Genomic DNA, 27,020 nt, shown 5'->3' on the forward strand with positions numbered 1-27,020 from the left:
TAACTTGAATACATTAATATGCTTCAGACCCTTTTCAAATAGCTTCATTACGCTCTAATGCCGGTTATACAAAAGATACTGATATATCTTACTGACCATTATACCAAAATAGTCTCAAGTGTCATTCACAGTAACATTAGCAGCACTGTATCGAGGTTAAAAAAAAAATATTATCAATCAGGGTTGCTGAGTCATTTGTCACCCTAGTGCATATATTAATATTCGGCTTGAGGCCATAACCTACCGTTTAGTAATAACTTAGATACCATAACTTAGTGTTTAGATACTCACTGACTTTGTGGTTACTATTTATTGTTCTCAAATCCAAATTAAAATAACCACAAATAAGACAAGGTTCAGCAGAAATTGGTAACTTATCCAGCTACTCATCTAAGAGCAGGCCAAACTCATCGATATTACACGATGGGAGTCTAAATACAGTAACAATAAAACATTTGAAATTCTGATATTGTATACCATTTTATAAAAAAAAGGAAATAATTTTAAATCACCTTACAATTCATCATAGACGAGAAAAAAAATGTAGCATAACAAAAACAAACTCATAGAACATGAAAAGGGGAAAACCTCATTCAAAACAAAAAAGACAGGATAATACAATCAAAGAAAAATATAATTAGTTTTCACCATTAGGCACATACTTATACTAGAACCGCCAACCTCAATAACAAAATTCCTTGAAAAAAAGCAATAAACGTCAATTCATTTCAAAACAAACTAGTGAAATGCATGAATCGACAATCAACCAGCTGTGGTATTGGATTATTGTACTTGTACTTCACTTTTCCAACACCTTCTTTCTCAAGCTGAATGAATGGAAGAACAGTATTAGACACCCAGGCTGGAATATCCTTACTACTCGATTTAGATTTAATTTCGCAATGTCTCTTCCGAACTTCACGAACAGACAATGGAGCATCCTCGCTGACGTAAACATTTTTCATTCCTCCATTTGAGCCGAAAGTCTTATTCTCAAGGTTGTTTTTTTCTACTTCATAACATCATTATCTTCGCCTCGCGTGATTTAATATTTACTTTGAAAACTTTGCCTCTGTTTTATTCGCAACGATTCTAAATTCAGAAAACCGTGCTTAAACCATTGGCACATATTTCTTGAAATAAACTTATAGCATTAGCTACATCATCACGAACCGTATTCCAAACAATAATGTTATTTTCTGTAATAAAATATTCCACCGATCGCGAAGGAGGCTATTCAGGGGGAGATATTTATTGCTGCTTTTGATTCGAATATACATAAAGAATTTATTACTGAATGGAGCTCCTGGTGCCCTAACAGATGCTCCTAGTGACCTTAATTCCTCATAGCAGCTTTCTTATTTTAGAAATAGAAAACACTTGGTGTCTAAAATCAGAATAGTAACTTGCTGATTTCGCCACCTTGAGAAAAGGTAAAAAAAGTAGAAAAATACGGGACTGGACTAATTAATTAATTGTCATTGATTAATGGACATTGATTAATTGTCAACACTGTAAATAACGACAGACGGCAATGCATGAAAAAATTAGAAAGGGGTAAACATCGGAGCACTATTCAACATGAATATATACAATACAATCGGCTCATATATATATATATATATATATATATATATATATATATATATATATATATATATTTACAGACCGGGACACAAATGACGACCGAAACAGAGGGAATATAAATGACGACCAGGAACCTCAAAGAAAAATTACAGACTGGGACACCCGGACACAAATCACGACCGGGAATATAAATGACGACCGGGACGCAGGGACACAACTACAACGGGGACGCCGGGGGCACAGGTGGGATATATAATTGACGACTGAGACACAGGGATTGTTTGAATAGAAATTACAGACCGGGACACCGGGACACAAATGACGACCGGGACACTGGGACACAGGGAATATAAATGACGACCGGGACACTCAAAGAGGAAATACAAACTGGGACACCAGGACACAAATGACGACCGGGACACAGGGAATATAAATGCTATTTATATGCACAGACAATGGGACAGCGAAGAATGTTGTATATTCGCATGTTTTACGTAGTTAAAAATATATATTTATATCTATCTCTATTCACAGGTGGGACACAGGGACACTGCTACAATGGCGCGTAACTAATATGGCGCGTAACGACTTACGCGCGCGGGGGGGCTTGGGGGGGCGCGAAGCGCCCCACCAACTAGGTGTTGGGGTGGCGCGAAGCGCCACCCCAACAGCTAGTATATATATATATATATATATATATATATATATATATATATATATATATATATATATATATATATATATATATATATATATCTTTTGTTTCCATATATTTCAATTTATCTATATATATATTGGCAGTTTTATCTTTATCTTTTGTTTCTGTATATCTATATATCTTTTGTTTCTATATGTTTCAATTTTTCTATATAAATTGTACCCTACTGGTACTAGTAGGTACTAACAGTAGGTACACTGGTACAGTAGGGACTAACAGTCCCTACTGGCAGTGTTGATCTCCTTTTCATGACCCTTCATCCAGGAAGTGCAATGGGGAGCTGGAAGCTAACCATCCTGTACTTTTATACACCCTTCCTGTTTACCTTCACCAGATTTCTCCATGTATGAAGTCGGCCATATAGAGCTGGGTCGACTCTAGCTGAGCTTACAGAGTCAAGCCACATACCCCCATTCTAAACCAAAAAGACCAGGGACACCAAGGAATGAAATAGATGAAAGGCCAATAAACCAAATAGCTGGAAGAGACTATTTATGCTTGTGTAAGATAAAAGTGACATATATGTTTTTGGATAAAAATATATTTTAACTCTTATGACCTTACGTTTCAGCTTTTGGAATTGGTTGGGGTAGCATATCAGTTCAGCTTTGTTTTCTTTCATGCATAATGTTGACTTCTTATTGTCGATTCCTGTGCAATGGACTTACTGGGGTGAATATATAGGATGTATAATTATGTTCAGAACTTAGATATATTTAAGTTGCCGAAAATACCAAAATAACTCTTTTATGGAGCCAATTAATTTTTTCAACGAAAGTACCTTTCAAATGTACATCGTTTTTAAAAGGTGACATTAAAAACCTACTAGTTGTACTTTGTCTCCCTCGTCTAGTATTCGGATCTTACCAATTACGAGATTGCACCTTTACCTCTTGTAAATACGATTTGGCCCCACTTTGCCCGCTCTCCCTCTACTGATGGCAGAACATGGCTTCATCTCTTGTCATAGATAACTTCGAAGACCACACTGCCTTTCCATGACGAAAGTAAAACAGTTCAAAATAGGGATGAAACCTTTTAATTGACAGTGAACAGATATAAAATTATTTAACTGGATATTTCGAACACATATAGTGTTCATCATTAGCAGTAAACATCAGCAGTTTTACTACTGATGATGAACGCTGTATATGTGTTCGAAATATCCAGTTAAATAATTTTATATCTGTTCACTGTCAATTAAAAGGTTTCATCCCTATTTTGAACTGTTTTACTTTCGTCATCTCTTGTCAATGATGGCCCTTAGGCTTGCGCATACACGAGTGTACATAATTCCTGCTATTTGTGGTGCCGTTAGAATCTCTACTATGTGAAAGGGTATTTTGTATTATGTGTTACATCCACGATTTTGCGTGCACTGGACTTACTGGGGGAATTTTAGGATGTATAGTTATATTCAGGACTTATAAATGTTCAAGTTTGGCTATTGAGTACTGTTAATAAATCCTACCACTTAAAATTGTTTATAGTTTGATGTCAGGCGCAATTGGCTGCTTTGATACTATCACATTATTTAGGTGAATTTAATCATTTTTACAATTGTCTTGCCAAATCATGGAGCCCAAATTTAGCCCAAAATTGACTTTGCCCTGTACTCCAAAAACCTAGACACGCCTGTGTTGCCCCTCCTGGATTTGGTATATTATGTGCTATACTTGGTAAGATTGCGATATATTTCCTTCCCCAGTAATAAAACAGTACATTTGCAATACGCTTAGCTTCTGTACCATTTGCGCACGGAAGTCTGATTAACTATAACTGCTGTTTAGCCTTTCATATTTTATTCTATACAAGAAGTAAATGTCTAGAACCCCAGCTAATCGTTAATCTGAAAACATGGGGTGATATCATACAACAGGTAACTGAAACGATCATTTGTTTGGGATAAATTTTAAAATTAGTTTCAATTAGTTTCAATGCAGGAAGTCTGAAGGCAGGTGCTTCTTTCTTATTATGTAGATCGTATTCAGACAATGGTTTTCATAAGAAGATGAGGAATTTAAACATAGTTTATGCACATCCCTTTTTCATGGCTGGGATCGAATTAAATTTTAATAAAAATGAGCTCATATTTATGTGTTTTGAGGGAGGAGGCAAACTGTATTTTTTTCTCTTGTCCTCATGAAACTCTTTGGCTAGTATCTTATGCTCTCTTTAAATGAGGTAGATTAGAGATCACATTTAGTTTTTCTTGTAGGCTATTGTGCGTTGTTGAGGTCACATGGAGCACATCTCCCGAGTTGCAGAAGTATGTTGACAGCCTATGCAGAGGCGGGATATTTTTATGGCTAATATTATAACCAAGAAAGGAATTAAAGTGGAATTTCTGCTCATTTTTGAAATTCTGTGTTCGACTTCTAGGATGTATTGGCACTTTTCTTTTTGGCCTTGGAATTTTACTGATACTTTCGCTTGGATTCCAGAGAAAAATAGACGTACAAGCTACTCCCAGAACCAAGGGGGAAACTTCCCGGGAAATGTAGCTCGAAAAAGAAACAGCAGTATCCCCTCACTGCTTTTTACTACGCACATAGCTACTTCTCTTTTCTTCCTTAATGGATGGCAAAGAAGCTTAACGGCGAATCCCTCGGGGCAAGACGCAGGTGTATGTTACGTAATAGGGAAATTTTTCAAAAGATGTGTTAATTACATAATAGGCTTTGTTTACTTTCGGTTGTTGCGTAATATGTGTTGTTTACTTCAGGATTTCTTTGGTTGTTACGTAATAGAGTTTGTTTATTCTAGACGCAGGTGTTACAAAATACTCTATGTTACAAAATAGAGTATTTTTGTACTCAAGCAAATGAATGTAGGTGTATGTTAGGTGATAGGGGTTTGTTTTCCTCGCAATTTCTGTGGTTGTTCCGTAATAGGGAATGTTTTCTTCAAGACATTTCAAAAGTTTTGTAAGACATTTTTCTTCATATTTTTTTCAAGACGTTTCAAAACATCTCAAGACCTTTTTGAAGACATTTTTCTTCAAGATATTTCTTCAAGACATTTCAAAACGTTTTTCATGACATTTTTCTTCAAGAAGTTTTTATCAAGACGTTTCAATATATTTCAAGGCCTTTTTAAGATATTTTTCTTCCAGACATATTTCAAGACGTTTCAAGGAATCTCGAGTCATCTTTTTAAGATTTTTTTCTCCAAGGCATTATTTCTAGACACTTCAAGACGTTTTCTAAGACTTTTTTCAAGACGTCTAAGACATCTCAATGTGTGCTTAAAAAATTTTTGACGAATATTCTTTTTCAAGAAATTACAAGATGTTTTTAAGACATTTTTCTTCGACACGTTTTTTTTTAGTAATTCCAAGACATTTTTGAGAAATTTTTCTTCAAGACGTTTTTCAGGATTCCTTTGGTTGTTATGTAATAGAGAATTCTTACTTGTGTTAATGGTGACACACTCTTGCGTGACATGCTAGACTTCGGGGGCCCGTACGGGTATCCCCGCTTGTAACTGAGGAGGTCACACACGCTGGGTGTTACGTAATAGCAATCCTCACGATGTATGACAGCGCACAACTGGGATGTTACGTAATAACAGTGCACGCTTGAGTGTAACGTAATGACGGCGCACACGTAGGCTGTTACGTAATGACGGTACACACATGGATGTTATATAACAATTTAAGTGATTTTTTCTTCGGGATTTCCTTTTTCATTCAAGGTGTTTTTTTTCTTGCGGATTTCTTTTTCTTTCAAGGCATTATTTTATTTCTTTCAAGGTGTTTTTTTCTTATTGAGATTTCGTTTTCTTTCAAGATGTTTTTCTCAGGGAACCTTTATAATCTAATGATTTTTTTCTGCATTGGGATTTGAAAGAGATTTCCATCCAACGGAACGAAGCCCTAGACAGGTGGACTGTGAAAGCCTTTGTAGTGTTATTATTCGGACAATTATTTCTACGTTGTAACCTATTCAAGGCACGGTGTTCCCTGACCCACTTGCTGGAACGATTAAATTGATTTTATGTTTCCCGCCCTTTCCACATGAAAGCGCAAGCGACCCAATGCTATTGATTTTTGCTCTATTAAATGCACCTGCTTTTTACAGCTTTATTGATTTTCTAACGGGACCAAGACAGATTAAGTTTGCCTCTGAGTCAGTGAGATGCTACATAGTATTGGCTTTAGATAATTCATTGCGTAAATGATTGCATATTGAAGGTTCATTCTGAAACTAAAAATCAAAAGGAGACAGGTTTTTGAAAATGCAAATTTTATTCATGAAAAAAACTATAAAATCATGAAATCACTGAAAAAGTAGTCAAAACTCAAAAATGGAAAAAACAAAATGTGAAAAAGCTAAAAAAGGATAATACATAAGCAAAAAGAACCATGAATCCAGAGAAAAAGCAGCTAAAACAGGAAAAACAAAACATGAAAAAAAACCTGATATGGGCTAAATATAAGCAAACAAAAAGCGTGAATTAAAGAAAGGCGGAGTCCTGACAAGCAATTGCAGGGAAGGAGCGGTGGAGGGTTGTTACTAGAGGTAAATTTAAGCCACATTAAGAGCTATTTCTGAGAGGCATCAATGAAAAAGCATCGTTTCTATTGCTCTATTAGATGTATCTGCAAGAAAAAGTGGCATATATTTGCATTTGGTTATTTCTGAGATGTTTTAATGAATATACCAAGTTTCTTTAAGCCAAGACTATGCATATTATACGCCCCTGTGACAATGTGTGGCTGGCCCTTGGCAACTAGTTCCAGGAAGATTGTTATTAGAGGTAAATTTAAGCCATATTCAGATCTGTTTCAGAGAGGAATTGATGAAAATGCATCGTTTCAATTGCTCTATTAGACACACTTGCAAGAGACTGAGACACATTTTTGAGAGGGTGCGATGGAACATTGCAATCTAGCAATGAAATGGTAAGTTTCCGCGGTTCAAATAAAAACAATGGTCATTTTCAATTTATAAAGTTATTTTTGTGGGAAAAAGGTTAAACCCTTAGGCTTGACAATGTGTGCCAGAGGATGTCAGAGTGTGGCACAATGACGTGTATTGACATGGTGCGTCACGTTGAGGGTAGCTTGCAAAAACATGAACTACTGGGTTTAAAGCATAATCTTGAACAAAAAAAAGTCTAGAAAGTGTCTTCAAAAAGATAAGAGGGGCCAGAGGGCTAGTAATAGTGTGGCACAGTGGCGTGAATTGATATGGTGTATTACGAAGGAGTGGCTTCTGAAAACAGTGGCTTCTGAACCAATGGATTTAAAGCATGGTTATTGAAAGGAAAACACCTGAAAAATGTCTTAGGAATGTTGAGGTGGTCTCAGAGGGTTCTAGAAGGTCATTCATAGTGTGGCAAGGTGGTGTGAATTGTCATGTTGTATCTCACTTAGGATGGCTTGCGAAAAACACGATGCAATGGATTTAACGAATGATTTTCAACAAGAAAATATCCGGAAAATGCATTAGACATGATGAAGTGGTGCCAGAGGGTGACGTGTGTCATTCATAGTGTGGCACAGTTGCGTGAATTGACAGGATATATCACGGTGTAGGTGGCTTGCAAAATCACGATCCAATGGATTTAAAGCATAGTTTTATCAGGATAGTACGTGAAAAAGTTTCTTAGGAATGATAAGGGATGCCAGAATGTGTCATGCGCTATCCATAGTTTGCAACCGGGGCGTGAATATGCATAGTCTTGGCCCAATGAAACGTGACATTCTTATTAAAACCTTTCAGAAATAACCGAATACAAAAATATGTCGCTTTTTCCATACGCTTTAGAAATGTTGCTTTTCGTAATAGAAACGACGCATTTTTCATTAAGACCTGTCAGAAATACCTCTTAACATGGTTTAAATTTACGTCTAATAATAGCCCTTTCCTTCCCCCTGGAATTGTTTGCTAGGGTGAACCAACTACATATTGTCTCGGCGGCGTGAAATAGGCATGGTCTTGGCTCGAAGTAGTTTGGCATTTGCATAAAAACCCCTCGGAAATAACCGAATGCAAAAATTTGTCTTTTTTCTTTCAGGTGCGTCTAATAGAGCAGTAGAAACGATGCATTTTCATTAAGGCCTCTCAGAATTAGCCCTAAATATAGCTTAAATTTACCTCTATTAACAATCCCCCTCTCGAATTGGCTGCTAAGAGGTAGGCCAGTTACGTATTATAGCGGTGGCATGAAATATATGTAGTCTTGGCTCAAAGAAAGATGACATTTTCATTAGAACCTTTCAGAAATAATCGAATACAAATATGTGTCTCTATTCCTTGCAGGTGCGTCTAATAGAGCAAGAAACGATGTTTTTCATTAATACCTCTCAGAAATACCTCTTAATATGGCTTTAATTTTCCTCTAATAACAACCCTCCACTCCTCTCTCCCTCGAATTGCTTATTAAGACTTTCATCTTTCTTTGATCCACGCTTGTTTTTGCTTACATTTATCTTATATTAGGTTTTTCACATTTTGTTTTTCAGTTTGTAGAATTTTAACTCTCTTTTCTTTGATTTCAGGATTTTATAGCTTTTTATATAATTGGGATATACAAAAGCCGTTGTTCTTTAGATTTCTTGAATTCAGCAGAAATGTTTAATAGATAACCATTTACGCAATGAAACATCAAAGGCGACTGCTATGTGACATCGCACTGATTCATTAGCTAGCTTTAGCTGTCTAGGTCACGTTAGAAAATTATTAACGCTCTAACAAGCAGGTGCATCTAATAGAGCAAAAATCAATAGAATTGGGATGATCGCACCCTCATATGGAATGGACTGGAAATGTGCCATCAATTTAATTGTTTTAGTGAGCAAGACAGGGAATTGTCCTTGCCTTGAATAAGTTATAAAGTAGAAGGTATTAGCCGAATAATAATGTTAGAAAGGCGTTCATAGTCCATCTGTATAGGGCTCCATTCGATTGGATGGAAATTTCTTTTGAATCCTTATGCTGGCAAAAATCTATGGATTATAAAGGTTTCCTGAAAAAATGTCTTGAAAGAAAGTCAAATCTCAACAAGAAAAAAAAACGCTATGAAAGTAATAAAAAAAACGCCTTGAAAGAAAACAAAATCCTGAAGTAAAAAATGCCTTGAAAGAAAAAGGAAATCCCAAAGAAAAAATCTCTTAAAGTGTTATGCAACATCCATTTGTGTACCGTCATTACGTAACAGCCTGCGTATGCGCCGTCATTACATAACACCCACAAGTTCACTGTCATTATATAACATCCCGTGTGTGCGCCACCATTACTTAACGTCTCACGTGCGCGCTTTCATTACGTAACACCCCAAGTATGTGCCCTCTTCAGTAATAAGTGGGGATCCCCCCACGGGCCCCTGAATTCTAGCATGTCAAGCGAGATTACGTCACCCTTAACATAAGTAAACATTCCCTCTTACATAACAACCAAAGAAACCGTGAGAAACTTCTTGAAGAAAAATGTCTTTAAAAAGTCTTGAAATGTCTCGAAAAACGTCTGGTAGAAAAATGTCTGAAAAAAATGTCTTGAAAAAAGATCTTGAAGAAAAATATCATTAGAAACATCGTCTCCAAATAGTTTTTGAAGAAAACTGTCTTAAAAAACGCTTTGAAATGTCTTGAAACGTGTTGAAAAAACCTCTAAAAAAAGTTTTACAAAATGTCGTGAAATGTTTTGAAGAAAACATTCCCTATTACGTAACAACCAAAGAAATGGTGAAGAAAATGAACTTCCATTGCGTAACATACACCTACATTCATTTGTTTTAGTAGATAATACCCTGTTATGTAACATACACCTGCATCAAGAAGAAAACAAAGTCGATTACCTAACAACCACCAAAATTATGAAGTAAACAACCCCTATTACGTAACAACCAAAAGTAAATAAACCCTATTGTATAAATAGCACCTGTATCTTTTAGAAGACATTCCATATTACGTAACATACACCTGCCTCTTGCCCTGAGGGAATCGCCACTAAATTTCTTCATGATCTTAAATTGTGAAGGAAAAACGTCATAAGGAATTTCAATGCGTAGGTTGGCAAGGATGGAAACAAATGTGTTGAAATCCTGGGCAACCATAATCTTGGAGAACCCAACGATAATGGAGATTTGGTAACAGAAATGGCTCACTCTAATGGCCGGGCTGTTGGTGGTACTCTCTTTGCCAACAAAGACGTGAACAAGTACTCCTAGGCTTCATCTAACAGACATGGGATAAACCAGATAGATAACTTCCTAATAAACCAGACCATTGAAAAAGTCGTGGAGTTTAAGTATTTAGGGAGCAATATCCATAACACCGGCTCCTGCCACAGAGAAGTCAAGCTCAGAATCGACCAGGTAAATGTATCTTTCAGGAGACAGATTCAAATTTCGAGTAGCCATCAGTGCTCTCTCTAATTCAAGCTCAGGTTGTTAAACAGCAATGTCCCCTCCACACTTTTCTATGGCTCCGAAATCTGGCCCTTAGATCAACAACTTAAAAAACTTCTCGTGTGAGAAAATACTGTTTAAGGCCGATCCTAAGTATCCGTTGCGCCGTAAAACAAGGAATGCTACTGTACGACAGGAAGTGTCTCAGCCACTGATTACTGAAGTTATCCAATAACAGAAGAGGAGGGATCTCGGGAATGTGATTCTTACGCCCGAATGCCAAAAGTTGTTCTCTGGTGGTAGCCACGCGGTTCCAGAAAGGGAAGACGCCCTAAAAACACCTTATGAGCCAGCTACGAAACTGACCTCTTGAATCCCAATGCCTCGCTTCAACCTGAATAGGAGGATTTCTGGAAGGGTGCAACGATGATAGATGATTGGCAACCCTTCTTGGATGCTCTATGCGCCTCTGGAGGCACAGAAGGACCTAGGGTCTGAGGTAACGCTTTAGCTCAATATTGATTCTAAGAAAAGTTACATATTTTGAGATTTACAATAAAAATATATAACTATTAGTTTTAAATCAAGGCTACGAGTAGGAAGGTAGTCGGAATGCAAACTTAAATACTTTCTCTTTATTAAACGTAGCCCTTTGCTGGCACAAACAGAACTAATTTCCAACTCCCTTTTTTGGGACTCTTACCTCACCCTGTCCTTATTGTTCCATGAGACCACCTTCCTTTTCATTATCATTTTCCAGATATTAATATTTATTCTACCGCTTAGCAAGAGCACTGAAAATGGAAAGATATATGAGAGCCCAGTAGAAAAAATGTGTGACCTAAAGATAAATTCCTAGGATAAGTTCAAGTTCATCAAGGATAATAATGAACTAGGATAATAAGATTGTAATGATTATAGGTATAATATTAACTATAAACTTCTAATAACTTATAACTATAAGTTACGATATTAGGATTTTAATCATACAAGGATAATAAGGATAATTATTTTATTTGTATCTCAGCTATCTCAAGAAGGGGTTGGGAAAAGTAACATTGAGAGCACCTTTTTCCCCTTCATGGGGGCCATACTTTTTCCCCTAATAGAAGGCTGGAGTACAGCAATGCCTCTGGGGACTCAGAACTAAATACCGAAGAATGAAGGTAAGACTCTTTGTATTCAACGGCCCATTATTAATCAGTATTTGTTATGGGCGAAACCCCTATTTTTAAAAAGATCCGTTTGCGAGCATTGAAGCAAATAAATTAAAGAAAACATGTTTGTAACTTAGGATTTCTTGACAAGGAAGTAGTTTCGTAACATTTATTAATGGGATTAAGAATGCTCAATCTCGTTTATTTACGTTGGTTTTTAGTCTTGGTTCAATGCCAAAAATAAATTTTGTAAATATTTTCAACATAATGTGTTTTAATCATAGATTATAGTTGTTTTTAATATTGTTTCCATTATCTAGCTAGCTTAATTTCAACAACAACAAAAAATCTTAGATAGGGGGGGGATCAAAATAAGTCACATGACAATGTATTACATTTACACATTTACATTCAAAGAATATGCTAGATAACTCCCGAACAGATTAATGGTTCCCTCACCCTATGAGAGTCTTTTGGAAATCCATACTATCTTATCTATATATTTTGAATTTAAGAAATATGTGGCTTTTTTGTGGATAGACTTTTGAATGGTAAGTACTCACAAATTCAGTGGGGTTTATACTAAGGATAAGTCTATGATAAAGCTATAAGACTGTTCTGTATTTTCTTTTCCCAGAGGGGAAGTTGAAGATTTATTTAGACTAATGTCTTACATCTTTGTTTAATTTTAATGGTCGGTCCTAGAAAATATCTTTATCAATGAATGGTAAAGATCAAAGAACATATAATACGTTATTAAAGAATAACGAAAAAATTCTGCGCTTGTTAGAATTGAATCCCCCAACCAGAAAGTTTGATCCTTGTCCGGGGTCTTCATTTTTGCTACTGTTTGCTGTTGCTGTTATCATTTCATTTATATAGGCATCTATGTAACTTCTTACTGCTGTGTACTTTGGTGGTTTCCATATTGGATTTCGTTTAAATGTGAGGGTTTAAGTGTGAGTATTACTTTTTGGTTTTATATAGTGTTTGTGCATTTTTATTTGTTTTTTATGTTTTGTTTAGGCTATTTTATTCCGTTGATAAAGACTTTTGGACGTGAAGCTGACATATTCCAACTTTTATTGCTATTTTTGTATTATAAAGACTTTATTTCCTTTTTATTGTCTTATTAAAAAAAATTACCAGTTTTAGGTTATTTTCCTTTTATTATATTTAGGCCCCTAAATTTATGCAAAAAAAGATTAAAGTGGGGTAAGAAGTATCTGCTCCAACTTTCTCTAAAACGAAGAGAAAAAAGGAATTGATTACTTTGATCCGAGTGAAATCTTTAGAATTTATGCTTAGACAAAATAAACGGAATGGAAAACTTACACTTTCGATTTTCTCATCAAGAACTCGGAAGAATTCCAGTTGGCTCTGTGTCAGCTCACTAGAAAGAAAAGACAAGTACTAGTGAATAATACTAAACAATTTTTTCTAATAATTCGAAGGAACTATAGTAAAAACAGCCACTTCCGAAGCTCCTTTTCAAATTGGAGTTTCTTTAAAATTTATTGGTCTTAATTATAGATGTTGAATCAAAATAGACTTTCTTTGGTGCTACGCACCGCTGGTTAGCTTCCACGGACTTTGCCTTATACAGATAGAAATTGTCAAAAGACAATCTCTTTTGACAGTTACTTGCAGTAATTAAAAGGGCAAAAAACAGTAATAAAAAGGGCAAAAAACAGATAATTGATTCCCAGTTGACATAGAAATATTAATTTCCTTGTAACTTTGTGTAATAAAAATCAAAGGAATGTCAAATTCCTTAACTTGCACAAGGACATGTTGGCTTATATTCAAACTAGCAGATGAGTCAGTCAAACAGCAGAAATATAAAAAAGCCACAGCGTTTACTCTCTTCAGAAACTTACAGAATCTATAATGAGAAATATTTACTGCAGGTGCCCGTTGTATAGACCCAAACGATTGTTTTTACGGCTGAAGAGTAGTGATAGGCTAAGAGTTACTTACATAAACCATTACGTAAGTAGAACTATTAGAATGCCAAGAGATTAATTTGTAATCTAATTAATTTCATTACATTAGAGATTAATTTGTAAAAGATAAATTGCTGTGAGATTAATTTGTAAGACTCCAGTAGTAACAAATGTAGTAACAATTTTTAGAAATAGTAATATAGAAGTTTAAAAGAAGTTTGGAGAGGAATGCTTCTAGTTCTTATTTCGTCACATATCTTGTGTATTCAATAATCTGCGAGAGTGGGAAAGCCTTTTATTGGGAAAATGGGGGGAAGCAGACCATTTTGCAGAAAGGAGACTAGAGAAGATTTCCATTATTTATAATTTAAATTTTACCGTAGCACTTAAAATTTTTCCTCTACTTGAAATTTTCTTAAACTTTTTGGTACTTACTGTTAAATACTTGAACCAACTTTTTGGTACTTAATACTGTTCAATCATGAACTAAAAACTTGATATATGAAAAATTCAAGAAACTTTGTTATTCGGGAAATTTATAAACTTAAAAATTAAATAAATCCTTTTGCTTAAAAACTTTAAATTATCAAAAAGTTTTTACCTTTACTATTTATTTTTAAATTTGCGGAATGATTACTATTTCTTCTGTTATACATGTTAACTGCATTTTTATGCAATTTCGGAAGCTTTCAGCACAGTTTTGAATGTTCCTTTATATTTAAAATTTTTGAATTTCCTTGCCGTATTGTATTTAAATTCGTTTACACAAATATAGCAATCTTTTATTTCAAATTAAATCTGTTTGTTTCTAAATTATTTCCAATTAATCCAGTAATCATTGAAAAATGAATGTGAAGATGGCCAAACAGAAGAGGAAGGTGCAGAACAATCCCCCCTCCCCCGCAAAAAAAAATTATGAATGATAAGTTTTCAAGGGATTTTTCTTTTTGCCTGTTTCTCGATTGACCCTCAAGGGATGCACTCTAAAACAAACATAATAACACTCCTCCTTGAAAAAAGCCGCGTTTCTTTAATTTTGGGTATATCTATTGGTAGCAACTTTAATTATACCTAACATAACTGAGTTTTTTTTTTCAGTTTTGAGTTTCTACACCTATGCGTTCTATAACCTTTTGTGGTTGGCTGGGTGTCATGTACGCTTGCAAATTATACAAATTTGTTAAAATAATTAAAATAAGATATAGGAACCTTTGGACCAGCATCCCATTTTGGCAAGGAGGAGACTTGAGTGTCCGACTTCCAATTTTTCTTTTGCATTCACTATCATCATCTGTATGCAAAGTGAAATTTACTGCATTATCTGTATCTGGGACTAGAGGGCAAGAGCCATTTGCTGATTTTCCTACAAAAAAAGAATGTCGTTAACTAATTATAAGCTTAAACCATAACTCTGAGAGCCTAAGGAAAATTACTGCAGAGAATCCATATGTCGAATTTTCTCATTTTAAATTGTCTTTTGTCTTTATTTTAGAAGAGACCTACTCCAAAGGATGATGCAATAGTACAAAAGACCATATTATAAGCACTTAATGTACCAAGTAGATCAAAATAACAACTTTTAGCCCCTAGGACCCATCATAGATCTCTATACATGCCTGAATATACTGGGGATAAATCAATAGATGTGGTTGAATAATTCACGTACATGGGATTCATACTGTCGAAGGATGGCTAAATTTTAGAAGAGACATGCTCCAAAGGAAGATGCAATAGTCCAAAAGACCATAACATATTATAAACACTTAAAGTACCAAGTAGATCAAAATAAAACTTTTAGCCCCTAAGACCCATCATAAGTCTCTATACATGCTTGAATATACCGATGATAACTCAATAGATGTAGTTGGATACTTAACTTACCTGGGATTCACACTGTCGAGGGAGGGCTAAATCACAAAATTACTTACATCTCGAATAACCGAAGCGTCAGTAGTTGTTGGGAGGCTTAATAGCATTTGACGAATACCAAGCACAAGCCGCCAAACTATAATACGCATTTACAACTCTTCAGTCAGCACCGCGCTACTGTATGGAGCCAGATATGTGGCCAGCCGCAAACTCCGTCTTCTCCACTGTCAATGTCAATCAGACGAATCATCTTCGAAGAATTAATGGTTTTCAGTGAACTGACTTTGCTACCAACCAGACCCTCTTGTCAAGTGCTTTACAGGTTGCCATTCACACTATTCGTCTGCCTGATGACGCCCCAGTACGGGTTATCTTTGACTTCTAACCCAACCTGCACGGATAGAAATGTCCTGGAGAAAGCCTCCCCCCCCCCACTAGGTAGAAGGATAAATCCAACAAACTCCTTGCACAAGCCCACCTCCAAGTCGAAGATGCCACAAGTATGACAAGTGATAAATCAACTGGAAACGTATGGTGTCATCGTTTTCTACGCCGTCCTGTTAAGAGCCATTAGTCAAGATCCATCTCGCATCTATTCATATACGAAAACTGCGGTTTTCTAAGGTTTTTTCTGTTGGTTGTTTCAAAATTATGAAGCTTTTAGTGCAGTATCATATTTCTGTTAGTGTTGTCAGTTTTAACTTTCAAAATAAATTTCAGCGTATTTTTGGCAAATTTTTCACCAAGGCTTCAATTTTTTCAAATTGGCTCCCGATACTACTAAAAGCTACATGACTGCATATGGAGTTTATTTTATTGATAATTAGATTCCAGGTTTTCGCCAATTTTTAAGACACATCTGATTGTGTAAGTTTGCATTTAACCAATTCAAGCAATCAGGTTTTATTTTCACTTGTCCAATAAGCGTCATTTCTTCGTTGGTAGACTTGACCAGAAACTTGAAAAACTATAGGTTCTATCCCTATCCTAGCTCTATGACTATCTACCTTGGTTCTACTGCCCTAGGAATGACGCACGAACGGAAAATAGATAGACATATCTATTAACAAAAGAACTAACCTAATTTTTATACAATCCTAATAGGGGCGATAACTGCCAGAATTGCCTCTCACTCCATTGGACTCTTTGTCTTGGCTTCTTCCGCAATTAGCCATGAATTGATTCCCACAACTATTCCATTTTAATTCAAAACTATATGTTTTGAACTGAACCTTTAGGTTTGAATTATAATGGAATAGTTGTGGGCATAAAGTCATGGCTAATTGTAGAAAAAGCCAAGACAAATAGTCCAATGGAGTGAGAGGCAATTCTGGCCGTGAATGGAATAGATGACTTACGTCATCAATTTGAAACGTTTGTGTAAGTTTAAGAATGAAGTACTAGCCTACTTCTGAAATTCGAAATTCGGTTAGATAAGGTTACGTAGCTGGTTTACAAATCCTTTCATGTTACGACGCTTCTAAATATGTTATTGATTATTCCTACAAAAATTTCATTGGACTAGATCCGCAAACATGTCATTCAAAAGTATTCTTAACTTTACAATGAAGTGTAACTATGAGACATAAACTATGACAGCATACACATGAGAGAACAATTAACAGAATAAAATTGTTTTCAAAATGGATCTTGATTAGACCTAGTATCTAACTCCATAGAAGCTAATTTATTTTTCGAACACTGGACCTAGTGATAAACACTGACACGCTTGTATTTCATTCGTATCCTATTTTGGACTTAATAAATTTATAAAAGAAATAAGGCTTAAAATGGGTTTTGTTTTCAGTAAAATGCAATTATGTTCTGGTCCTTAGACAGCACAGGGGCCTTATACTTCTCTGTGGTAGTTTCTACTGATTTTGAAGTTTACATAGTTATTTATAGTAATTTGTGTTCAGTTTGGGTTTTAGTTCCTTATCAATAGTAATTTTTAGAGGTCTTTCACCTTAACAATTATTTGACTTAATTTCTGCTCATCTTTGATTTTATGGAGCTCTTTGCTTTTCTTAAAAAAAGTCTTTTGCTGGAATTTCCTTTTTTTTAATTGTCTGTAAAATCAATTCAAGTTTAAATATCCTTAATATAAATTGGCAAACCATGCTTTTCTGAATCTGCAAGAAGAAGACTAACTCCTTTAATAAACGACTAACGACCATCAAAAACTAAATATGTGTTCTTCTAAGGATAATCAGTCGAATTAAAATTTTACCCTTGACCAAATTGGCAGGAACTTCAAAGGCGGAAGGACAAAAACAAAAAAGCACGGATATCATTACTGTCTGGGGTAAAGAGGTTTTAAATAAAGAAGTAATGTTCAATTTTGGGTTGGATGTTAGGTCAGCAGAAATAGTTTAGACCAAAAACTATTTTTTAAAGTAGCCTATCTATAATTTTTTCTATTTTTGTGCGATTCTAGTTCCAGATTTGTTATTAAGAAAAACGCACGTCACAATAGAGGCTGCCTGGGTCGGGAATCATAGCCTAATAGTACAAAAAATAATTTCTTTGTTAATTGATCATATTCTTGTTTCTTTTTGCATCATATAAAGAAATACTCAGTCAGCCTCTAAAAGAGCATCCTATCATTTTCAACAACTGTAACTCCCATAACAAAATCTTGGGGACGATGTCCCCCATTCCCCATGATTAGTACTGTTTGGGCTAGTAAAAAAGAAAACAAGATTTTCTCCGCTACAGCAACAAAACTAGCAAATTCCAAAACCACCTCTTTCCCACTTTCCCTCTGGAGTTAGTGTTGAATGTAATGATATAAAGAAGTAAACTACGTTGTTAAAAAAAAAAAAAAAAAGAAAAAGATTCAACGATCTTCAACGCTGAAGACAACAAATTAAAACGGAATCTTTCTTGGTCTTTTTGTACAGCCCTTAATTTCTGCTAAACTTAGTTTAAGCCCAATCTAATATTTGAGGAAAGCCATAAAAATACTGTTTTTGTTTTAGGAAAGTTTCATTGAAAGAAATATTGATCGGTTCGCAATCGTCTAGTTAAATTTCTTTTAATCAGCTAAACTAAGAATATAATGTAGGATGAATAGTGTAGAGTTGGGTTTATTTTCCCAGGTAACACAAAATCCCTGGACCTTTTTTCTTGAGCTAACTATTGTTTGGATTAAAGAGTATGGGTACCTTATAAGAGTGGAAACTGACATTAGTGTTGACAAAACAAAATCATAGAGTCCATCCAGTGTCGGGTGACATATGGTATTTCAAGCTTTGTAATCATTTCTCTATAGGAACTGAGAAAAGACACTTATTGCTCCCTAATTTCAGCAATTATACTAATTACATTAATTACCCTTATTACTATACTGAAAAAAATGCCAATTGTCCTCACGCGCTAGACGGCATTCATGGTTTTTTGTCAACACTAGTGCCAGTTTCCAACTCTTGTCAGTTAACCATGCTTGTTGATCTGGATCATGTAAAATAAAACTGATGATGCAAATAAGAACAGCTAAAAAACTCACTATTTTCTGGTAACATTTCTGAAACTGGGATATACCTCTAAAAACTGTAATTGAAAAGTTTCAACCTTAATAATGAACAGGTCTGGTATTTGAAAGCCGGGTGCAAAGCCCTGTTTTGCACCCGAGCTCATGAATGATATGTGTTTTTTTTCCATGATTTTTTTTTTACGTATTTTTAGTGTCGCCGAAGAAGCGGAAAATCAAAATGAGAAAGAAATACTTTGAAAAGCCTATATCAATAATGTTTTTTTTTACAACCATTGTCTACTATTACGGTACCATGTATTTGCATTTTTTCCAGGTTCATTATATAGATAGGAAAAATGCTATTACAAGATTCCATTTTTTCCTAATTTAGGATAATTAAGCCTTAGTAATTAAGTAGTTTGATTGATCAGTCACAAAATTTAAGCTTGAAAAAATAAGTCAGCTCACGAATTTACGCACGGGATATATTAATGCTGGCGCTGCAGCCATACGTGATTTTGATTCTGTCCTTAAGTGTTAACATCATGTGGCTCTGAAAGTACAGTGCACTCAAGTTGCTTACAATCTCAAGATCCAAAAAATGACTGACGAGCCTCTTATTACAAATATCATGTAGCAACGCTGATATCAATATCCAGGGCATCTTCTGAGAATCGAGGACCTTAGAACTCCCAAGGTAACCTCTCAGCGGCAACCCATAGGATCGAGAAAGAAGTGGGGTCTTCCTAAAACCTTCGTGCGTTGTCCATACTAGTCAGTATCCCCGCTCTCTTAGCATGTTCTTAAATCTAAAGTATATGGGTTTGTCTTGTAGAAGTAGAATACCACGAAGACTGAAAACTTTTTGCCAGTGCCCCAGGTGACTCATAAGGCATAAGAGGATCTGAGGTGTAAAGAACTACCATTTTTACAAATGCAAATTGTTTGTATACCAACGTTAAGAAATCAGAATATTTGTGGATTTGAAGCAATTCACTTGCCTCTTGAGTTCATACCAACCATTGATGAAAAACTTTAGGTTACCATGAAGTATCTTCTCATCCAAAAAAGCCCTGTCCTAAAAGAAGACATTTTCTATATGTAAAATAGAGATATCTCTGTTGAAGTTTAGCACCACTCTTTTTTAAAAAAGTTAACGTTATTTTTTGGCAAGGAACTGCTACAAATTTTTAAATCAATGTACCATGGTTCTTTTTTTAAATACATGTTAAGCTGTCAACTGTAATTTTGTGTTATAATTAGAAGTTTGATCTTTCAGTAGAAATAGTTTCATTGTGTGATTGTTTTTTTACTGGAATGTAATATAGGATTTCAAATCAAGATTGGATTAAAACACAATCAGAATAAAGTTTATTAAAGGGATCTGTTCGCGTAAAGACTTATCTGGCATAAATCTGCAAGTCACAAACATCCAATGGAAATCAAAGCAGGGAAATAAGACCGGCTAGGGAAAACTGTCTCGGACATTAACTGAAAAAGCATTTCGTTAGAAAATTGACCACGCTTCCAGTGTTTTGATCAACTTGTATAAAAAAATAACATTAACAATTGGGTCTCCGTCAGGATTTGGCCAACGAAACACCATCTATTTCTTGAAGTAATTTATCTCAAATAAAAAAAAAAGGTTCAAATTAAAAGTTTTTTTCCATTCACGTGTCTGATAATTTTGATCACACATGTGGTTTGACTGAAGTTACTCTAATTTTTCCGATCATTTTTAATTAGGAACTAAAATTTTCAATTAAATATAATACGTAGGATTATACCATGCAAAATTCGACAAAGGTGTTCTGTGACAGAGCATGGACCTCCGACATCAAATAACTCTAATAACCATATTAAAGGTAATATACAGTAGCGAAAATGTTCTATGCTCTCCATTGAAAATTTTTGACACAGATCTGAAACTACACAAGCTTGATGGCCCCGCCTTCGTGCACAAGCAATGACAGATGTTTTCAATGGAAAATCAAGTAGCAACTAGTAAAATCACAAAAGATTTGCAAACTCGACCAAAAAGTATGGGTAACTTGATAAGAGTGGAAACTGGCACTAGTATTGACAAAAAAAACTATTAACGCCATCTAACGTGTGGCAACAATTGGCATATTTTCTGTGTAGTAAAAATAAAAATTACATTAATCAGTATAAATAGTAAAACTTGGATAGTAATAAGCGTCCGACCCCGGTTACTAATAGAAAAACAATTCCAAAGCTTGAACAATTGCCATGTGTTTCGAGACACTAGATGGCTATAATAGTTTTTTTGTAGATGCTAATGTCTGTTTCCACTCTTATAAGTTAGCCATAGTCTTTGAATCTGATCTTAAGAGCTCGTTTCACAGAAGCCCAGGCTTTGAATCAGAATAGGAGCTTAGCACTTTATCTAATTACAAATTCTATTGGTGAAAATTATGCTTTTTTTTGAAAGCTAGTCTTTAATTCCAAATGAACTGGAGTTTTTCTTATCAATCAAACGACACTATTGTATATTCAACTAAATTCTAATAAAAATACCGCATTTTTGAATATTTTTGTAGTATTGAATTTCATAGAGCGTCCTTTCCTAAATTTAGCAAACGTCTTGTAGACCTATTGAAAAATTATTACTCTAAATTCTTAACGCAAAAACAAAAATCTGGTTACCATTTCATTTGTTTTTTACACCTCTTCGATCTTAAAACTTACCTAAATTATATTCTAACGCAATCAGTTTCGTTATAAGGTTTGATATATGTTTTGATGGAAGATACGAATTTACCTCCTAAGTCAGAAATTAATATCTGTTCGGGAGAAAACGGTAAATTATTCATGTTGCTGATAAAAGAAATGTTCAGGGAAGTATCTATGACTGAATCCAGAAGTAACGTGTCATTTTTTCAAGAATTAAGTTTTATCTTGTTTAAATTATGTATAGGGGTGGATACATAATACTTCCGTAAAGTGGCATAAGTGGAAAGTGGTCTCTCTCATAGGCATTTGTTACCCCTTTACCTCTATAATTTGTGCAACTTTTTACTTTCTGGAGGGGGGCAAGTGCTCAAAAAACCATTCCCTGGATTCACTGTTAATTATGTACGTGTTAAGTAAAAAATCTAACTTGGAAACTAAACTGCGCTTGTCTCCCTATTAGAATTCCATAAAATTTCATGAAGTACAAAAATTGTGATCGTCCCTCGGGTTAGGAACTACAAAAAAAAAAGAATGTACAATAGCTAGTTCTTAATAGCTTGGTTAGTATTCTACCTGAAAAAAAAACATTTAATTGAAAAAAAAACGTCTTACGCCCAAATAAATAAATAAAATGAAATTACTGCTTTTTATAAGGGTTTCATAACAAAACTTGAGAAGATTAAAATTTAACAAAAGAATAAAAAAGGAAATAGGAAATGTAGAAATAAAACATACAAATTTATTCGTTATAAATAAACGGTGTTCCTTCTGTATATCTCTTCAATTTTTCTGGGAAAATTTCAAATGGAACACTGTGATTCCTCAGCAGCAGTGTCGACCTGAGAAATATTTGGCTGGAATAGGAACAAAAAAAATAGCTGAAAATAGAAAAAAACAAAAATAAACTGTAAACAAAAACTTGTGCGAAATTGCATTAGCTATGTGCTACTACTGCTAAAAACATCCGGCAACATTAAGCCAACTGGAGCCAACACAGCTAAGCACGTCCCTCTCTTACCACAGCCTATTCAAAGCTTAACTCTTAACCCTTCCCATACAGTTTTAATTGTCTTTAAACCCGTCCTTATAACCTCTTCAGATCCTCATTTGGGTACTTCCATGTGCTATTCTAAAAATTGTAGTAAGGAGCGACCTGGATCAATAGTAACCAAAACTCTAAAAAACGGAATTTTGATATTAATAGATACATCAAAAGAATTGGATTTTTATGATGATTTTAAATGTATAAGTTCAATTAAATTTGCTCTTACCCATCAAAAGTTACGAACCTGAGAAAATTTGCCTTATTTTGGAAAATAGGGGGAAACACCCCCTAAAAGTCATAGAATCTTAATGAAAATCACATCGTCGCATTCAGCGTATCAGAGAACCCTACTTTAAAGGTTTCAAGCTCCTATCTACAAAATGTGGAATTTCGTATTTTTGCAAGAAAATCGATCACGGATGCGGGTTTTTTTAGTTTTTTTTTTTTTTTTTTCAGGGGTGATCGCATCGACCCAGTGGTGCTAGTATGTCGCGAGAGGGCATATTCTAACGGAAAATAAAAGTTCTAGTGCCTTTTTAAGAGACCAAAAAAATTGGAGGGCACCTAGGCCCCCTCCCACGCTCATTATTTTCCCAAAGTCAACGGATCAAGATTTTGAGATAGCCATTTTATTCAGCATAGTCAAAAAATCTAATAACAATGTCTTTAGGAACGACTTACTCCCTCACTTTCCAAGGGGGAGGGCTGCAAGTTACAAAATTTGACCAGTGTTTAGGTATAGTAATGTTTATTAGGAAGTGTACAGACGTTTTCAGGGGAATTTTTTGGTTGGGAGGGGGAATGGAGGGGTGGGGGTTACGCGGGAGGATCTTCCCATGGAGGAATTTGTCATGGGAGAACATAATTTCCACGAAGGAGCGCAGGATACTTTAGCACTAATTAAGACAAAACCAAAACAATAAAAAAATAAATATGGAAAAGTTTTTAACTGAAAGTAAGGAGCAGCATTAAAACTTAAAACGAACAGAAATTATCACGCATATGTGGGGTTCATGTCCTCCTAGATACCTCGCTCTTTACGCTAAAGTATTTTTAGCAATTTCAACTATTTATTCTACGGCCTTTGTGATTCATTTTGTCCCAATCCTTAAAGAATTGGGACAAAATTTGACCTTTAGTGTAAATAGTGAGGTATTAACAAGGGGACAAACCCCCTCATATACTTAATAAAAATATACAAATATAGAAGTTTGTTATGTAAGTTAATTCGCAAGTTACTTATATTTTCTACAAATAAAAACGTTCGTATAAAATTAAAAGTTGTAGTTACCTTTTTAAATTTGAAGAAGATTGGAGGGCAACTAGGGCTCCTCCCCCACCCTTTTTTTCTCAAAATCTTCCGATCAAAACTAAGAGAAAGTCATTTAGTAAAAAAAAATTAATATGCAAATTTCGTTTTAATTATTCATGTGCGGACAGCCAAAATCAAAAAATATATTAATTCAAAAACGTTCAGAAATTAAATGAAAAAAAACAAACAGTTTTTTAACTGAAAGTAAGAGGGACATTAAAACTTAAAGCGAACAGAAATTACTCCGTATATTAAAGGGGCTTTTCCCTCCTCAACACCCCGTTCTTTACGCTAAAGTTTTTTACCGTTTTAAAAAGTAAAGTTGAAAAAAATAGTCAAACTTTAGTGTAAAGAGCGGGGTGTTGAGGAGGGAAAAGCGCCTCTAATATACGGAGTAATTTCTATTCGTTTTAAGTTTTAATGTCGCTCCTTACTTTCAGTTAAAAAACTTGTTTTTTTCACTTCATTACAAAAAAACTTCAAGTAATTCCATTTTTTCAAAGTTCCAAATCACTAAACAAGTTGCAAAAAAAAAGTTCAGATGAAACCAAATTCTTTGTCTAAACCCTCATACAAGTGATAAAACTGAATCTGCTAATGTGCATAGCTAGCGATTATTATATAGCTAAAATAATTCAGACCAATCCTAATTGGTTCTCTTCTTTATAAGCAGTTCTGATGGTCCAAAATGATGTTGCTGAAACAGTCATGCGTAGCAAAGATCCCGTGAGAGGGGCTCTACATTACATTGTTTTGTTGTTCAGAAGTTGTTTCAGACAAAATATAAACTGCAAACGACTCATAGAACCATTTTTCAGCAATAGATTAACGATAAGACGTCCCTGTGAAAGTGAAAAAAGGTAGAGAAAACGGCCCTAGTCTTTACAGTCCCTACTAGTGGCGCTGATCTCTGTATCATGGTCCTTCAGCCAGGAAGTGCAATGGGGGCTGGGGCCATCCACCCTGTGATTTAGCACACTCATCGCACACAGTCCCCAGAGTTCTCCAGGTATTCAGTTATCCCACTGATCCCCGAGCTGCATCCTCTTTTACACCATGTACATCCCCAAGTTCTTGATTTGAAGTTTTCTGATTCTCCTCGCTGTCTTTTTACCAGTCTCAATATCATAGTTGTGATTTTTTTGTCTGGTTCAAAACGGCAAAGCAGGTTAATAAACTTAATTAAACAAAGAAAATTACATCTTTATATTTCAGAATTTGGTCTTAGATTCTGAAGTTTGAAAAGCTGTCGTTTCCTTTCGGTAGGTCCCTGTTGCTAAAAGTAGTATTTTCCAAGCCTAGTGGTTTAAAGTTTTAACACTTTCAATACAATTTGGTTGCAATTATCATTGTTTCTCTACACTCAGAAGAACTCTATTAACGCGTAAGCCAGATGCTAAGAAAAGTTTAGATTGCTGATACGATAAATTTTCATTATCGAAGAGGATCTTTCAAATAAACAATGCTAAACTTATATTTCTTATCAAAAAGAATAATAGCGTTAATAATTATGTTATTAAAACAAAAAGTATTACAAAGACAGAAACCCAAAGGAAAGGACGAAAAAAGATCCGTGGAAAACTTTCAAAAAAAGAAAAGAATGTTTATATGAAAACTAATTAGATTAAAGTTAGTGAAAAATAATGAAATAAGTTGTCAAGGATAGAAATTCCAGGGTTAACAGAGGGTGAAAACGATCTAAAATGAATATAATATTAAAAATGGAAGTGAAATACAGCGTAAAATTCTCATTATATCTTATAGTTTTGCAGTAGATAAAAGTTATTGGGTCCTGGGAGGGATAAAGCAGTTCCGAAACTAATATTGAGGGATTCACATCTATCATAGTGATCACAGAGTGGTTATGCACGGCAAGTTTGGAAAATCTCAAGTTCTTCAAATTCAAGTTCCTTTTATTACCGATATACTTCAATTTATAAACAGAAATATCCCAAAGCGCTATTTGGGGAAAAAGTATAAATACATATTAAGTACATTCACACTTAAAATATATTTGATTCTACTCACCAATCCCCACCCGAGTACAACTGGTCTCCACATCCCCTACTTTAAAAAAAAAGTACAAAAAAAAATCAATAAACAAATAAACATCGAGGAACCAACACTCACACCATCCATTTCTAAATAATCAATTTCTTTCTAAATAACAAATCAATATAAATAATTGATCAATATTATAATTTAATTTTTTTTAATAAAAATTTCATTAACTGTTTCTGAAGGAGCCTAGGGTACAGAACCGTTGAATCTCAACAGGAATGCAGTTCCGGGCACCCCCGAGAGCAACTATCAGACAGAAGTCCGAGCGCGCTGTAGGGGTGGATGGCACCAGCGCATCATTCTGGTTTCTAGTTTCATAAGGACTGAGATTTCTAACAAGCTAAAGCAGCCCGGAAAAACTTGATGGAAGGTTTCCACGGAAATATTGAATTGCAATCAAAGAAAGGTGTAGCGTAGGAATATCTTTTATCTTCAGAAGTTCAACAGAAATGTGGGTGGTAGACTGCAGGACTATTGCTGATTGACATTTGCTGAAAAACATTTAACCTCATCGACTCAATATGCCGCTTGAAAGTTAGTTTTTCCTCACAAGTATGCCACATCAACGACACAACACATCAACGACGAGCAGTAACATAAATAAGAGCAAATAAGAGAGAAGTATAATAGACAAAGGATAGAGAAAGGAAAGACTCGCTTCAACTTCCGGATAATTCTAAGGCCTCAAAAAACCTTTAACCTCATCGACTCAATATGCCGCTTGAAAGTTAGTTTTTCCTCACAAGTATGCCACATCAACGACACGACACATCAACGACGAGCAGTAACATAAATAAGAGC

General features: G+C 35.0%; 1 protein-coding gene across 1 annotated transcript in view; it reads right to left on the minus strand.

Annotated features, from left to right (window-relative positions):
• Positions 1 to 27,020, minus strand: part of LOC136041489 (uncharacterized) — a 37,083-nt gene that overhangs the window by 6,781 nt on the left and 3,282 nt on the right. The window contains exons 2-3 of the mRNA XM_065726185.1: positions 14,973 to 15,126; positions 13,153 to 13,210 (exon numbers count right to left, since the gene is read on the minus strand). Coding sequence (XP_065582257.1) covers positions 13,153 to 13,210; positions 14,973 to 15,126 — 212 coding nt within the window. The remainder of the gene's footprint in view (positions 1 to 13,152; positions 13,211 to 14,972; positions 15,127 to 27,020) is intronic.

The sequence above is a fragment of the Artemia franciscana genome, unplaced genomic scaffold (genome assembly GCF_032884065.1).
Source record: "Artemia franciscana unplaced genomic scaffold, ASM3288406v1 PGA_scaffold_23, whole genome shotgun sequence".
Classification (NCBI taxonomy): domain Eukaryota; kingdom Metazoa; phylum Arthropoda; class Branchiopoda; order Anostraca; family Artemiidae; genus Artemia; species Artemia franciscana.